This window comes from Saccoglossus kowalevskii, chromosome 11, assembly GCF_978046115.1.
Source record: "Saccoglossus kowalevskii chromosome 11, keSacKowa6.1, whole genome shotgun sequence".
Classification (NCBI taxonomy): domain Eukaryota; kingdom Metazoa; phylum Hemichordata; class Enteropneusta; family Harrimaniidae; genus Saccoglossus; species Saccoglossus kowalevskii.
In genome coordinates, this window is record NC_140651.1 from 25260715 (window position 1) to 25277986 (window position 17272).

The 17272-nt window shown below is 35.6% G+C and overlaps 1 protein-coding gene and 1 pseudogene across 2 annotated transcripts; both read left to right on the top strand.

Moving 5' to 3' along the window:
- The first annotated feature begins 2694 nt into the window (after positions 1-2694).
- Positions 2695-3680, top strand: LOC146736570 (uncharacterized; annotated as a pseudogene).
- Positions 3681-8478: 4798 nt separating this feature from the next.
- On the top strand, positions 8479-11728 carry LOC144341575 (activin receptor type-2A-like). Of its 2 annotated transcripts, none has more exons than XM_078008101.2 (3): positions 8479-8619; positions 9616-9661; positions 10939-11728. In XM_078008101.2, the coding sequence occupies exons 1-3, from the start codon at positions 8551-8553 to the stop codon at positions 11226-11228; spliced, it is 405 nt and encodes a 134-aa protein (XP_077864227.1). In that variant the 5' UTR covers positions 8479-8550; the 3' UTR covers positions 11229-11728. The 2 variants fall into 2 exon arrangements, with proteins under 2 accessions (XP_077864227.1, XP_077864229.1); XM_078008103.2 differs by having other exon boundaries at positions 8507-8619; positions 9619-9661.
- The last annotated feature ends 5544 nt before the right edge of the window (positions 11729-17272 follow it).

Consider the following 17272-nt stretch of genomic DNA (forward strand, 5'->3'; position numbering starts at 1 on the left):
TTCCCCGTTTTAGTGTATCTCATGCAGAATTTCACTCCAATAACAGTGCCTCGCACAACATAGTCCCTGATAACATTATTGTATTTATACGTTTCTACAACACCGTGCAAACTTGAGTGTCACAGAGGTCCTACAGCATAAAGCCCTAATACCCCGTAAGAAGGAGATTGCATCACACACCTGCCGTAAAAACGACATCAGGGCAGCATGTCCATACTATTGTCGAGATGAAATAATAAGATAACCAGGCTACTGTAGGGGTTGTTTCACATGAGAAAAACCACAGGAATAACTTACTTTATAAAGTAGCACTAATTGAATTCCCATCCAATGACATTTGTGCTAATTCGTGTTGCTTATAGCTTTGCAAAATCAACCGTAAAAGAGTGTGTAACTTTCGAGGTCAAATGTCGTTGAGTGTCGAAGGTCAACCCAACTTTTTGACTGGCGGGGTTCATTTAGATGTCGGCCACAGAAGACAGAAATAATATTTATATTTACAGTTCTGTTGATTAAATGTTTTATCATGTACTAATTAAAAAGTGTCAGTGGTCATATACAATTAATTAATTATGTATGTGTATTATATGGAAATATTAGTAGCTGATTCAAATTGGTTGAATTATTTTCGATGGCAACAAGTAATCAACACCATGTAGTCAAAAGACTTACAATCAGATACAAATCACAAATCAACCTCTGATGAATATCAGACTTCTACAGAAACAATCGACAACATCTGACAAACTTTATATGAACATTGACTATGACACTCACTTTCACGAATGAATATTATACCATGGTATAATCCCAACCACACCACCCGATATCGATACAAGTATCGATGATATAGCCAGTTGATCCCATGTAGTTAACGATAATAAATGCCGTTCTCATTAATTGCTTAAACTATTGACAATGTCAGACCGGATATAAGAAAGTAAATTATCGACATTTTTTTTTCAGAAATGTGACCATATTGCATGCATATTTACGACTACCAGACTTTACAGTTAAATATTATTATAACACACAAAAACAAAATGTCAAACCTGTTGTGTGTGTGTAGTCTTGTATATGAAAGGTAAACACTCGGCGCATATAAGGGATGGTGTCTTACATTTTGGAATAGTCTGATGTTTCTAGTGACCCGGGCACACCTACGGTAAGTTTTTTTTTCTACTATAGTTATGCTTCAGTTATATCTGACATATACTGGATTGATAGAGCAGTATGATTCATTTCTGTTTTTTTCGAATTCTACGCAATTCTATAATTAAAGTATTCGATTTTTTTTTATTTTCTTCACCGACAACTTGCTGGTAGTTTTTGTGTCACGTTTTGAATGCAACAAGTATACGCTTTAACATATTTAAAGACAAGAAGAGTCATATGCGATGTTTTTATTTTTGTACAAATGTATTAATGAAATATATGTTGTTGTTTTTTTGTGCGAGGCGACAGTTGTCTATCCTGACTTTTTTATATATGCAAATTGCAAGTGGTAGTGCTGACACATAGTGCATTTTTGCCACAGAAGTCATATTCATATTCATATTTGCATGACAGGGCTGTGCAGCCATCCTCCTATCAAATGGCAATTTAATGCGCTATCCTGGCGTCAGCCAGATTCGGTCGAACACTAGCACCTGCAGACCTTAATCAAGGTTCCCCCAAATTCGCATTCGTTAGTGAATGAATCTCGGCCCGTGGAATTGGCCTTCCCATTGAGTATGTGGAACACTCACCCAGGGTATGGGTCGACCCTTTTAATGTTCAGCCTCAGGTTGGATTTGAACTTTGGTCTACCGATCATGAGTCTGATGCGACAACTACTATGCTACCAGTGACCGGTTAATGAAATATTTACAGTTAATAACTATACCTAATTTTGTAAATCTTGTCGTTTATAGGATGATTAAATGAATACATGTGTTATACATGTATGTACGTTTTGGTTCTTGAATGAAGTATGTCTGCAATGGTAATGGTTTGTGTTGATGTTGATACTTTGTTATCAATCATATTTGGTGCGAGCTATTCATGTTATGATTGATTGATTGATTGATTGATTGATTGATTGATTGATTGATTGATTGATTGATTGATTGCGTACATTGTTCTTCAACGAATTATTTATAATTATATAACTAATAAAAGTTCTACATGAATGGCCAGAGCTGTGGGACAAGTTAAATAAATGTATTACTTGAGACAGTTATAAATTACCATTCACTGAATATATCTGTATAGTCTTGATAGTTTTTTTTTAAATTCATTTAAACGTATATATAATTTAGTTTCTACAAGGTTTGGGTCACTGCATTTTGAGAGCTTCGTCGAAAAACCAACGATCTTATGTTTATGCGCGTACAATCAAATCTTCAAAAACCCTAAGTAAAAATAACATCTAAAACAATATGTACATCACAATGGGATGTAATTCACTCCGGTAATAAAATATCATCAATAATAGTCAAGGTTTGAGTATCTGCATTTCAAAAAGATATTTTATATTTTGGGTATATAAATATGATTTATGGTTTTCATTGCTTTCTTGTGTTTGTACAACTAAGGCCAAAGTGCATGTACATTCCCATATGTATTATACAATTAACGATAATTCAATTCCTGGTGTTTATATCAACAAACATATCTCACTATTTAATAATGTACTTTCATTACAGTTGCGTGATGAAGATAGTATTGGTACTGTTGATCGGCTTCTGCTGCGCCGTGCACGCAGCGAATATAGCAGCCGAAAGACCTGGAATTAGAGACATAGAGGAGGATAATGTGATCGAACAGGAAGCTAGACGTCGACAAGAGAGACTTGGAAGATGAGGACGCAGAAGAGCCTTTAGTTCAAGAAGATGCGCGAGGGTTGGATGGTGGTGGCGAAGATGGTTTGGGTGATTTGGAAAGACGTGGTTGGTTTGGATTGAAATCAAAGTCCAGATCTCATTCCAGATCTGGTTCCTGGTCTGGGGGACTTTCTTGGAATCACTGTAAAGCTGGACCTCCGGGCCCACCAGGACAAAAAGGCTGCCAGGGTCAAAAGGGTAGTACTGGTCAACCAGGCCAAAAAGGCGGCTCTGGGCCTATTGGACCTAAAGGTCCGACTGGTCCAAAAGGGTCACCAGGCCCGGTAGGCCCACCAGGACCGAATGGCCCCAAGGGTGAAAAGGGACAGCGAGGATGGAAAGGTAAACCCGGTGAAGACTGTAAAGGCGGCAGCAAAAAGAAGTCTGCGTTCACAGGGTTGTGTACGTGCGCTGCTTGTGGCTTTGCTAATAATGAGATCATTAGTTTCAGCAAGTCATTAACCAACGTTGGTGGCGATTTCGTCCACAAAACCGGCATCTTCAAATGCGAGTACGCGGGCACATACTATTTTTCGTTCAACATGAGAAAGCCCAGTAACGTAACCACGATTCAAGTCGACTTGGAGAAAAGTGATGAGAAACAGGTTTCCGTGCACGAGACCGGCAATACCGGTGATACTGGTAGCGCTGGGGTTGTTTTGAAGCTGGTCAAAGGTGACACTGTCTACCTGCGACTTGTAAAAGGAAACCGGTTGGAGGTCGGTTACGATAAACCGCTTGTATTTTCGGGTTTTCTGTTATATGAAAATTAAACGAATTTATCATAATAAAATTACCATATAGACCAGAAATAAATTATTTAGTTGATTGCAATTAGCACATAAATATAATCGCTATACGAAAATATACAAATATCCGAATCATGTTATGCTTATAGGATAATACATTTCATTGTGGTGTATTGTGTAAAAAAACGTCTGTAATCAAACTTAGAACCTCATTAAACGACCGAACATACCAGATGGGCTTGTCTGTGTATAGTGAACGTGTATGTTGTTTGCTTGATCATACAACTGACAGATCCTACCTCTATTTCATATGCTAGTCGACAGACAGAGAATGTGGTTATATGATGAAATTAATTAAAATAACCTAATTAACAGTTGCTAAATGTGAAAAGTAAAGAAGTTCAGGGTTCAGACTGCTGTATATAATGCCTTTGTCAATGTCATGTACATGACCCTGGGCGCTGCCGACTTGTGAATGCTTTTACAGTTTCCTCTTCATCATTGAAGATTGTGACGCTGTTATGGTATTACTGAAACAGAACAAAACAAATATTTAAATCGGGAACCCATCTACCCGAATAGGCAATGTAGGGTACACTCAGTTCATACTGACTCATCATAGACGATATATTGATTTTTCCATTGTAGGATTCAAGCCATGACAAAGGAAAGCATAGGAAGAAATCGATATAAACTCATAATGTCAATAATAATTAATGAAATTCAACAAAGAAAACTTTCGAGGTACAAACATGCAGTGTTTGTAAGATGAAATTCGTGGCTTGGACTGAATACTAGCAACTACAATTTAGGCTTAGGTGAACTTGCTGTCCAATGTGGGCTTTAGCATATCTAGTACATTTTACTAGAAATAGAATTGTGTGATTAGCTGTAATCTTCATCGCATACTAATATCACACCAGGGACATACTCGTATCTTGTCATCGGGAATTGCTATGCATGTCACGTCTATCATATGCGAGATTTGTGCTCATTATCGTCTATGGCGGCGTGGGACATTTATCATACGTAATGCTCAAATACAGTGTTTGTTTAATGTCATAATTTCAATTTTGAGAAACGTTCAGTTGACAGATGTTGAATGCTGTGAATGTAAATTCACAGATGCCTTCAGCTAGTAGTTGTTGAATGTCTTAATTTTGGTTCAGAGACAACATCGGCCAGTCATTGTTGAATGCTGTATTGTAAATTTAGAGATACTTTGTCTCAATATTTAATGAATGTCGCAATGTAAATTCAGAGGTATAAGAGTTAAGTAGGTGTTAATTTCTGCAATGGCAATGCAGAGATACTTTCAGTTAGTAGACGATGTTCAGATAGGCTTGGTCTTTTCATGTCCTACGTTGTGAAATCATGAATACACAAACATTTTCTGTAACATAATGAACAACACGTGGAATCGCATAAGTTACAAATTAAAATTGCCAAAACTATTTCAAATGGTTTCAAACGCCCATCATGATAAATCTCCATGGAAACCAGTTAATGCAATTACGTTTTCTGTTATCGGTATCGGTTCCGTCGTAACGTGTATGTTTTTTGTATGACAATGATATAAGTCGTCACTGACAACAGAGTGCTGCAGATTAAGCTATTTATGTTTAATATTTGCTGACAACATAGTTATATTGTCAAAGGTCAATATGGTCTTCAAATTTCACCATATTACCATACAGAATTGTTTTTTAGTATTAAAGAGGCCAGAATATAAATTCCAAGTCAAAGAACTACTATTTTCGCACGGTTTTGGTTTTGTTTGGTTAAACCAAGGCATGGAAGATAACTGTTCCTTTTTTGTCTCTATTCACCCAAAGAGTTCATGATATGTACAAACAAACTTGGTTTACAGATCTCAACAATTATCCTAAACTCGATAAATACAGAGATTTTAAGATCGATTTTGGATGTGAAAAATATTTGCATTTAATAAAAGACAACAAGTTACGTTCTGCACTATGTCAGCTTAGAACATCATCCCACAACCTTCGGGTTGAATCTGATCGTAAACTAAACATACCGAGGAATATAAGAATCTGTAAATTATGTAATTTAGGGTTAGTTGAGGATGAATACCATTTTTGCTTGGTATATCCACGTTATGTAAATCTTAGAAACAAATATTTACCGATATTTTATCTGTCAAATCAGACTTACGAAAAATGTCTTCGTTTAATGCAGTTTGACAACTTATCTGTACTTCAAATTTCAAAATTTGTATTCTACGTTTCTAAACACAGAGTCAATCTACTTAACCAGTTGTGATTAGTAGATTTCAACAATTATTTAAAGGAATTCCTCTGTATGTATTTTTCTATTTTTTGTTTGTTTATTGTACCATAGGCCTGAGGCCATTGTACTGAATAAAATTCATATCATATCATATTAATTATAACATTAATACTATTATTAATAATAAGAGAATTGAAAATAAAACAGTTCCAATTGAACAAAAATATGTTATTTTAGAGATCCAAGCAAAACAGTGGCCCGTTACACTTTAACATTTAAATTTATTACAAATGGTAATAGTAACATTTTTTGTTAGAAATACTTTAAGGATTGAAAAAGGAATTCGAAGATATCCCATAAACACACATATATGTTTAGGTGTATTGGGCAAGAGTGCAAACCAATACATCTATTCTCATTTAAGCAGCATTACACATGAATAATTATTTTCTCGTGTTAGAATAATAACCATTTATTATAGCTTTGATCAATCAATGGCTACAAACAATTAAGTTGAACAAACACGGGGGAGGTGGAAACAATAATAACAACAAATAAGAGAAAAGTAATTAATACAAAATTAGAAGATATATATGTTCAAAAACGGTTAAAACTGTGAAATCAGGATAACAATTCGTACACCAGTAAAGAACAAACATACATCACTAGCAAACTAAGAACCTATAAAAAAAGTGAACAAAATTGACATTTTAATAAATATGCAATCATTGCTGGTTACTTGATTCGCAGTTTGGAGTGAGGGATATTTAGCCAATCTGAGATAATATAACATAGTAATCAATTAAATTATACGTAACCAGTAAGCATAATGTGATTACGTCACTTTATGTGTGATCTTACATAAAAACAATAGGGAACACACATGGATTTTTTTTCATTTTATAAAACAAATGTATGGAGAAACTATTTTTACTACTCATTTTATTTGGAAATGTTAATACTGGAATGTCATGGTATCGAATGGATTTAACATGAGAATTACAACAACTAATTTGTGGTACTTGAGCTACTCTACTTTGACGTTGTGACTTTCAAAAACCCCTCTTGTCAGTCGAATAATTTTATTTCGTTACTGTTTGGAATGACAAACATCTTTGGAATGTGATTACCCCCACCCCTCCTATCATTGTAGAGTCATAGCAAAATAAACCCACCTATGAAGCAAGCCCAATAAACGCTTGTTCAACCTTCAATTAATTCAGTTCAGTTCATATAATGCAACACACAATGGCGGTTTTAAACGTCCGATTTTAGGTCATTGAATCACGTTTTCATAAGCGTTCTGTTAAATTATTTGCAATTGGGGTGCAATTGACGCAACAGCCTTATCACTACGAGTCCAGCCATATTTTCTTCCGTTCTAATCCATTTCGCGTGTCCTCATAATGAGATGTCTCATATCAACCGAGCAGACAAATGTCATCCTAAAAGGTCAGCTGTAAAATGTAGCTTATTCTACCTAGTTTCGTAGATTTTATCTTAATACATATGATGCCTTTGTCAGGCGTATGAGTTCAGTATAATGTCAAGTGTAATGCAAGTAGCAAAAGTGATACTCAGGCTTTCTGTCAGTTTCATGCAGACTAAAGTAACCAATTATTCTCTGGTTTGATGTTCATTAGACAGTTCTGTGCGTAGGCTAGGCAACGAGACCTAATCAATTTAATACAAACAAATCACCAAAATGAAATGCTTTTAGGGATTTTTAGTTTTAGAAATTAACTTCAAAGAGTTGAAAAACCTTTTCAAGTTATAAGAATGTCTAGTAAATCTAATTAATTTCTTGGATGAGCATCACATAAGCACGGGTTCTTAGATTACAGAGAAGTACCTTATCATTTCAACTGTATAGTCAACGTTTAATAATGACATAAACATCATATAGCATGATTAAAAAGTCATCGTTATATGATTTTATTTCTAACTATTTTCAGCCGTATAAGTTCATGGTCGTTCATGCCGTGACCAAACGCCAAATGTCATCGAACCTTTACGAACTACCCTACTTTCGTGATATAAAGTAGATATGCCTCGAACAATAATCGGCGAGTGCATCCGCTACGTTGAGTATGACGTACTGCCAGGGCTGGCTTGAAAATACTTAATATGGTAATTACAATGGAGTGTGCACGTGACGTCATGGTTGCTCTGAGCGACGATTTACACGGACGAAGCTTCGTTATACACCGTCATTCAAGTGCCTTAAAGGTTCGATTTTTTTTGCTCCAGCATTGTCGTCAGTATATTCGTATTAAACCGTTGAATGTAGAATACATTACACTAATAACTTTGAAATAAGAACTTATCTATAAACAAATATATCCATGCACTGTCTTATCGAAGATGTGCCTGAGATATTGTGAGATATCTAGACCTAGACGAATGTTTGTTTTAGATTCCATGCCATGTCAAGTATTTTGATGGAGTAGATTTTCCGTGTTCACTTACGGAGTTCGCCAACAAATGTAAAAGCCTTAGAGATTACAACAGATCGATTTCAAACACGGATGTTATCAACATCCTGGCGGTGTATGTCTCGTAACAAGTGATTATTATTATAATGAGATTACTTATACGCTCATATCCTGTATCGGTAATACTCCGCACACTGATTACCATTCTTTCTGTTCCAGCTACAACGTACGTACGCAGTCGTGCCCGCTATCATGGAAAGACTGTTCATTTTTATCACGATGGTATTTGTGGTGGGTGCCCAGTATAATCCAGAGGGTGTGGTGAGCTACTTATTTTTTTTTCTTCTTTTCAAATGTTTTCTTTATTATATATCTTGACGTGCGTCTCTCATACTAGCTAATTTCCATGCTAAAATGTTAGCGCAACTTTTTCTACGGTATTTTCCATAGTTTCTTTGTTCATTACAAAGGGCAGGTCTCATCGAATTTGTCAATCTGTATGAGGAAAGATTATTTGTGTTGCGTTTGTAAACATGACTGAAGTTTTCTTTGGCGTTTGATGCTTTTAAACATTTAATACAATATAATAATCTGAAAATAAAGTTAATATGACTCTTGACAGTTTATGTAAAATTTTATAAAGTAACCATGACGACTTCTATCATCGCATTGTCGTAATAATAAGTCATTCATGGAGATAATATCGACATACGAATAATGTAGTGTGATAACAATGTTTTTTTCAGCTCCGATACATGTAAGGTTCTGTTTTCTTACGAAATCGACTTTTGCCACTGGGAAAATGGTAGACGTTGAAACGTTTAACACACTTGGTCGTTATGGTTACGAGTCAAACCTCATAATCGGTCCGGACAAACCAGTATGGCCACCAACGTACAGCTCAATTCACGCGTCATGTGCTTATATATGTTCAAATTATACAACCTATGTAGACGCGTCTCTGGAATGATTTTAAGAAACGTCACATTACGTTAGATTTGCTCTTCGAGCAATAAATGTAGAGACGGAATTTGTTTTGTTTTTAATTTAAGTAACCCGTAACTTGTGGAAGGCGCACAACGTTGACCAATTCTGCTTTCTGTCACACAACTTTAATTTAAATTACACTACACTACACCATACTGCACTACACTTCACTTCACTTCACTTCACAACACTACACTACACTACACTACACTACACTACACTACACTACACTACACTACACTACACTACACTACACTACACTACACTACACTACACTATTTGTTCTATTTCCTTTGAAATGTAACTCGATCTGGATACCTATCATTTCAGAAGTTCGGCTCGTCAGATATTTCTAAAGAATCTAGTGAATCGGAAGGTACGTTCGTCTGCGTGTCAGTTTCACCCTTTCAGTGACATACCCTCTCCCGCCATGATATTGGTGCAATATTTTGATGAACATTTTTACATTTTTAAAAAAGTCGAACAATTTTAGTGACAGATGGTAGATAATCATATAGATAATTAGTGAGTTATTTTCATATTTAATATATTATTAGAATGTGAACTTGCGGTAATAAAAATGCCCTTGTGTACCACTAAGTCTAGCCTATGCAGCCTGATTGTAATTGAAACATTCTGATTAAAATCTGGTAGAGACGAGTGTTGGAGACGAAGAACACCTGCAGCAGAACATGTACCTACAGCGGAGTAGTAATTAAAGCGTGGTAGGGAAATGAGTGAAAAATAAGAGAATGTTATCTATAAAATATAACTGTAATTACTTTGAATTCCGAGAAAAGCTGTAATTTTCTTTGAAATCACTTTTCAAATTCTTGTTCGTCATTCAAAATATAGTAAATGGTTAAATGGTCAGATGAACACCCATTTTAGGAATTTCAGAGATGGACGTTAAAAAAACGATTGTAACAATAATGTGTTATATGCAACTGGCTTATTGGAATAGGCATGAATTGAGTAAATATATAGGCATTGGAGTATGCGGATGCAAGTATCTCAATAGCTAATTCCTTATGCACACTTTGTCGCAAATATGTATAAAATCTTACATCCACGGAAAATGCAAAATTTCCGCTTTTAACGCTTACATTTGAGTCACGTATTAAAATGGGTTATAAGGGCAAATTGTCTGATGGGCTTTAACATTAAAACTCTTATGCCAAGAGGAACCAATTAATCAGGCATGCCTAGACACGTGTCCTTAGAGATATGTAATTCACTTAGGACCTGCATTTGGCAGAGATTTAATGTAAAAACCGATCAATCCCCTGATTGGGAATTATCTCACTGTCATTTCCATTGACCAATAGATATTCCCATGGCTTGTACTCTGATGCAAGCCTGGTTTGAATTATTTACCTGCACATTTTCTTTCGAGATGTGAAATGAATTGGATTGTCATTGACGTGTGCCCTTCTGATATACTGTGAATGTGAAACAGTCACATAAGTGTTCATTTTTCAGACAGTAAAAAAAGACGATTTAAGTTGGTGAAACTTTAAACATGTCTAGTCTAGTTTCAAATACTTCCCCCGAATGCAACTGATGGTTCATGTTATTGTCGGTATTATGTGAGAAGTGAATATATTTATAATATACTATTAACTTGTTTGTTTTTTACTTTTATATTTTCAGCTCTAAAATGTGTTTCATATCACTACTTGACTTGCAACAACGACCAGCCTGAATGTTCCAAAGTAGAGGAGTGTGCTGCAGGCAATGATTATTGCTATTCGATGTGGCAAAGCTACGATTTGGAAGGCGAGACTGTTAATGACATGCTACTGCAGGGATGCTGGAGCACTAACAGTAACTTAGCATGTTCCTCATCTGATCGTTGCCAAGGAGCTGATGCCAGATACGGATTCCGCTTCTGCTGTTGCCAGGGAAAATATTGTAATTCCGAAGTCCATGATCCTGAGTAGAATTCTTTCGTTGCTGTTTTTGAGACATACAAATGTATTACTGGATTTGCATAGTCGCGTAAGCTTGCCCGTGTGCGTTATATTCTATAAATATTTTACAAAACACAATTTGTTTCATTCAAGTTTGAGAGTAACAAATGGATATTTGAGTAGTAGTTTATTTACTAACGTTTAGCAAAACATAACTCACTCAGGTTTGATGTTTCTGATGTAACCTTGCTTTGGCAAACCGGGTGGTGTACACAGCCCGGTTTTGAAATCTGACCGAATATTACCTCTCATTTTCTATTATGTTTGCAAAAATACATTTCTTGTTACATATTATACTATAATACTATTTACGTATATTTAATTCATATCGACTCAACTGTAACATCCTTACAGCAAAATAGTCTATCACTGAGCTCCAAACAGCGGAATGGTTTTAAAAAAATCAATTAATAACTCAATGCCCTTGGCAAGATAATTTAATGGTAATAAAGTGATAGATATCGATGGGATTTGTTCTTGTTAGTATCATTGTGTGTGATCTACGTTTGTAAAAAAAAATGTCTAAACATAGCGGTTTTGATACAGCAACGAATGATTTTCCGCAAGGGCACTGTATATCGTGGTTTAAAATAAACAACTTATTTTTACAAAAGCAGTACAAATAATTACGGTAAACAAACAACATTTAAAAACGTGATTTGAACTTGTGAAGACGGCGTACCGCCTAGGCACTGCAGGCGGAGGTGATAACCTCCTAACTATATAAATTGACCTAAGTAACTGTGCTCGAAATGGTCTATACTTAATATATACTTCTGAAAGTAAAGAAAACAAACAAAAAAAGAAACGAGCTATTGCTGCATATGTTTCTTGCACGGGTGATTAAAAGACAATTTATATCAAGTGTATTCAGCTGGTGAGTTCTTAGACACGTATTTGTAACAGTGGAGGCGATTACGGGGGAGAAAAAGACGCCATTGCGGGAAAAAAACAAGTCTGTGGAACTCTCACCTTCAATGAGATATTGACAGCCTTTCGCGTCGAAGTACTATGCAGGTACGCGATTCTTAAACTTCGTGATATATATGGACATGTTCTACGTGAGTAACGATTTTTGAAAGATAAAACGGCAAGTCAGGAATTATTTTGTAGTAAAAATACATACCAATACATATAAATCCTGTACGTGTAAAATATCAACACATCTCACTGAAGACTGTAACTTTGATCTATTCTGCAAACTTCATACACGATTATAAGTAATGATATGCACAGCTTGGGTAGACCTAATCAGCGTGGCAAATCCAAGATAATATCAAAAAATGTTAATGAATTATAAAATATATAATTACAAAATAATGAAAATAAGACACTTTGTTTGTAAAACGTCATGAAGACGCGTTATGAGTTTCAAGAAGGCGTCCGAATATAGTCCTTATTAGTCATATCATCATATTTACGTTACATTCGAATACGTTTTTTTGTTTACACGTCACTGGTCGCACAGGTTTTACTCTAGAATTTCGGGTTGTTATATCTCACTAAATTATGACTACGAGCAGTATATGATGTATAATAATAAGATTATTACCATAATACCGCAAAGTGTGCAATCAGGCAGTACAGGACCACATAGACATCCGCTACGCGTCGGTCGATACGATCGCCGTACTGCCTTAGTGTATACTTTGCGGTATTTTCGTGGTAACCTCACATTATTGATAGAAGCATCAAATGATACAACAAATGATCGCATGTTTTTATTGCATCATTTTCGAAATGAACTTGCTTGTCTATTGGCATTTCCGTCAGTTAAACAAACTGTGCTACCCCTATATGATGTGTATGATGGCGTAGATATACTCTATGTCACATATGTGAATAACCCGTTAACAAGAGATTAGCTAATAGTGCTCTGTTTCAGTTGCATGATTGTGTAGAAGTTCAACCATGCCTCTCTGTTCCACGTATTCATATAGAACTTCGGGATATCTAAAACATACATTAGCTTAATTTTCTGATGAGCCCGGGGCAGTTGATACATAGCTGGGTAAGGAGGTTCCCCTGAGTGCTCAAAAGTGTGACCATTTTTATACCTGGATAGTGGCATCGTCACACCCATATTTATACCAAAATACCATTTCTGTCATCACTGTTTATTCCAAATAAAACAGTTATCGCATTTGCTCTATTAGAAGAGCATCTCCAATAGAAGCACATGTAAGCCAACAGTTGCATTGTATATTGATTTATTAAAATATGTATTTTGACCATAGAAACACCTATGTCACTTACATAAGTATACCAAATCGGAAAAATATTACCGATATTTATACCTATCTTTACCAGAATTAAGACCGATATTTATACCTAAAATCCCCAAAACGAGACCCATTTCTGGGGCACGTCCCCATTAGGCAAATTCTATGTATTTATGTATTGCACCCCCCCCCCCACCTCGGGCTGATAAGCACTGCGATTTTAGTCAGTCTTTGTAGTCACATTTTCCTAAGCATATTATATCCGGAGTTGTTATGCTCTTTTATGTGAGGATAGATTGTTAAATGTTCCTGAGTTGCCTAATTTATATTATACGGACGCGCGTTCATTGCACGCTATTTCGAGCCGTCTTATATCAACGACGTTTATTATTCTCTGCATGGCGAACGGAGTCACAAATGTAAGCAGAAATATACTATAATAGCACGTGACGTCAGAGATTCGACTTCCGCACGCTTATCTAATCACTGACACTGAAGATCCGCGTTAATCGCACGCTATATGATTTCGAGCTGTCTTTTTGAAACTGCTACATGTTCTACAACACTCAACTGACAGAATTCCTTTTAAATAATAAAAAGGACCATATCCTAGTATTAGCATTTTAGTATCATAGTAAAATATTAATTATCGCAATTGATTCTCTTGTAAATTCCGTTCTCTATATTACTGAGTAGTATCTGTCACCGTAACGCCATAAGTTACAGCGTGTCGTAATTTTGCGGTATTTTACGGGGTATTTTCATCCTACCATATTAGGAAAGGCAAATTCTAAATATTGGACGATAACGTGCATGAGCGTCTTTTAATAATGAACAAATAATCATGGCTTCCCCCTGGGTTTAACCGGATCCACACAAAGAAGTTCGCTAAATTTGTTCTAAACGTTTTGGATTTCGTATTCATGGGAGGAAAAGATGTATAATAATGAGGTTAATACGAGGATACTGCAAAGTATGCACTCAGACAGTACGCTGCGCGTCGGTCGATACTCTCGCTGTACTGTCTTCGTGCATACTTTGCAGTATCCTCGTAATAACCTCATGGTTATAACCTCATATGTTACAACATATTATGGAAAAACAATATCGCTGTTACACAGCTAGGAAAAGCAAAAACAAAATTATTAACTGTTTCAATTTAAAATTGGTGTGGGTACCACACTCACTAAATAGATTATAATTCAGAATATTGATTGCATATGCTCATTATTGTAATAATTTTAATCGAGTAGAAGTGGACATTTATTGCATCTTCTAAATTGATTGGTATACATGTTCACCTGGTATATATCATGGCCGGTTAAGTTTGATTGTATAAGTGTTTGGCTTTTTTTTTGCTTCACATTACTATGTTGGCATTTGATTCTGATAACACAGCATAATGGCCACGAAAGTAGATAAACTGCAACACTGTGTCGGCCCAAAGGAATAATTTCAATCTAAATTTCCATTTAGCTCTGATAAGACTTGTTTCGGATGTGTCAGTGAGGACGACGTTTTATGCTCGATGGGAAGGGTATACTTATTGCACCCTTATTTATGCGAAATTGAGAACATATATATTTGTTTGTATGTTGGGTACAACAGCTCCGTGCTCCTGTTCATTTTATTAGTCTTTTAATGTTTTGCTACAAGCATAGGTGATATTTAATCATAAATGCTGTCTTTTTGTCACTAATCCCTATATTGATTAATGACTATGATAGTTAATGACGTAACGATTACACGTCTGTACAGATTTAATCACAACATATCAGACTATTAGACCATTTAGAATTGATTTGTGTTCCACTAATTCAGGTTACACCTGCTGTGTGTCATTACCAGGAAAGTCCGCTAAATCATTGCCTGTCGTTGCGTCTATACTGTTTGATGTGGTGATTAGAATATATATTGATAAGATAATAGAAATGTGCAAAATCTAATTGCACTAGTGTCTCCAATGCACGTATGGATCATTACTTTACCCTGGCCTAATACACGTAACTGACATTGGATGATAGATTACAATGGTAATGTATATTTCCGATATTCCATTACAGTTTTAATTACACCCAGTACGCACATACATAAACACTGTAGACGATGAATTGTTCGAGTTACGGACACCGAGTTACGGAAACATCGAGTTACGGAAACATCGAGTTACAAAAATGACCACGCCCATATTTCAGAAACCAACCCCACTTTTGCGAAACCACACTGAAATTGTAACTCGATGTTCAATTAACAGTTAAACAAATTTTGAGTTACGGGCAACATATATTTATATTTTTGTTTAAACGTCTACATATAGCAATTCGAACTTTAAGTAACAGTTAACCGAACTCCGAGTTATAGGCAACATATCTTTTTTTTTTTTTTTAACGTTCAAATTTAGTAACTCGAATTTTTATTATCAGTTAACCGAACTTCGAATACAGATATAAATCGTTAAACAAAACCAAAAATATAGGTTGCATGTAACTCAAAATTCGTTTAACTGTTAATCAAAGTTCGAGTTACTAAACGTGGAAGTTCAACAAAAACAACAATATATGCATCCGTAACTCGAAGTTCTGTTAACTGTTGAATACGGGCGTGGACATTTTTGTAACTCGATGTTTTCGTAACTCGATTTTCATAACTCGAACAATTCAGCATCTCATCTAGTAAGGGTATTGGTTATTGTGGACGACATTTTTCCGTAACACATAAATTCACAATTTTTCAAATAGTTTCAAATTGTGAATAATTAGTTTAGATATTATGTGCGGATTGAAAAATTATGCATCCGTTATTTTTTGAAAAGAAATTATATATCAGTGTATTAGTGTGCCTTTATTTCGGTCACCGATCACACAAATCAACAAAGGATAATAATTAACTGGACTTATTCCACGGCAAATTCATAAATCTGACTAAGCCGATCTAAGATACACATCACAAGTGAGTGATTTGTTGTACCTTCCATATTATCAGTTTATGTGAGCTGATTCAATGTGCATTAGACATATCTACGACACACTTCGGGCAGTAGCTGGCCCTCCGCCGTCAATCAACCAATCATGTATAATGTCAAAATTATCGAATAAAAAAATAAAACGCTAACAATTATCAATGTTAATTCTGATGTAGTATTAAATGTGTGTAGCACATGTTCTGTATACTTCATTTAAAGTCATCGCGGTACACCTAAATCCCGCATCACCTTGCCAATTACCGAGGAAATTTGCAACATCCCCAAGACACTTTTTCTGACACTTTGGTTGCTGCTAATCAAAACATCGGATGCGGTACTCTCTCTGATCGCGATGGACTGCGTAGTTAGACTATCCCATTATTATTGTAGGGGTACACCAATATTGTTGTAAATGTTTGCCGTATATGTTGAGAGAAACATATAATTGTGCATGTAACCTTCCAAGTGTTCTTACATGGAAATTATGATTTTGATTTTGTTGATATTAAATGGCATGTTTATATAAGATTATATATGCATTGCGAGCGTCGTATTCGCAGTTTCTCGCATTGTGGAATGGTCTAGTTTTCGTTGCGTGTGACCTTTGTGGCCTTTGTGGCAGTTCGAAGTAAATGTCAAATGGCTATCCGGCAGTACCGTCCAAATTATTTACAAGCCCGGTAAAAGGGTCATTGTACATTTCTGACAGCCAATAACTAGTAAACTGTTTAGCATCATGTGTTATATTGTCGTAGTATGTCAGAAAATCTGCTAACTCGTTCGTATTCAGTCGCGAAATAATAACTGAAATATCACACCACTGCATATTA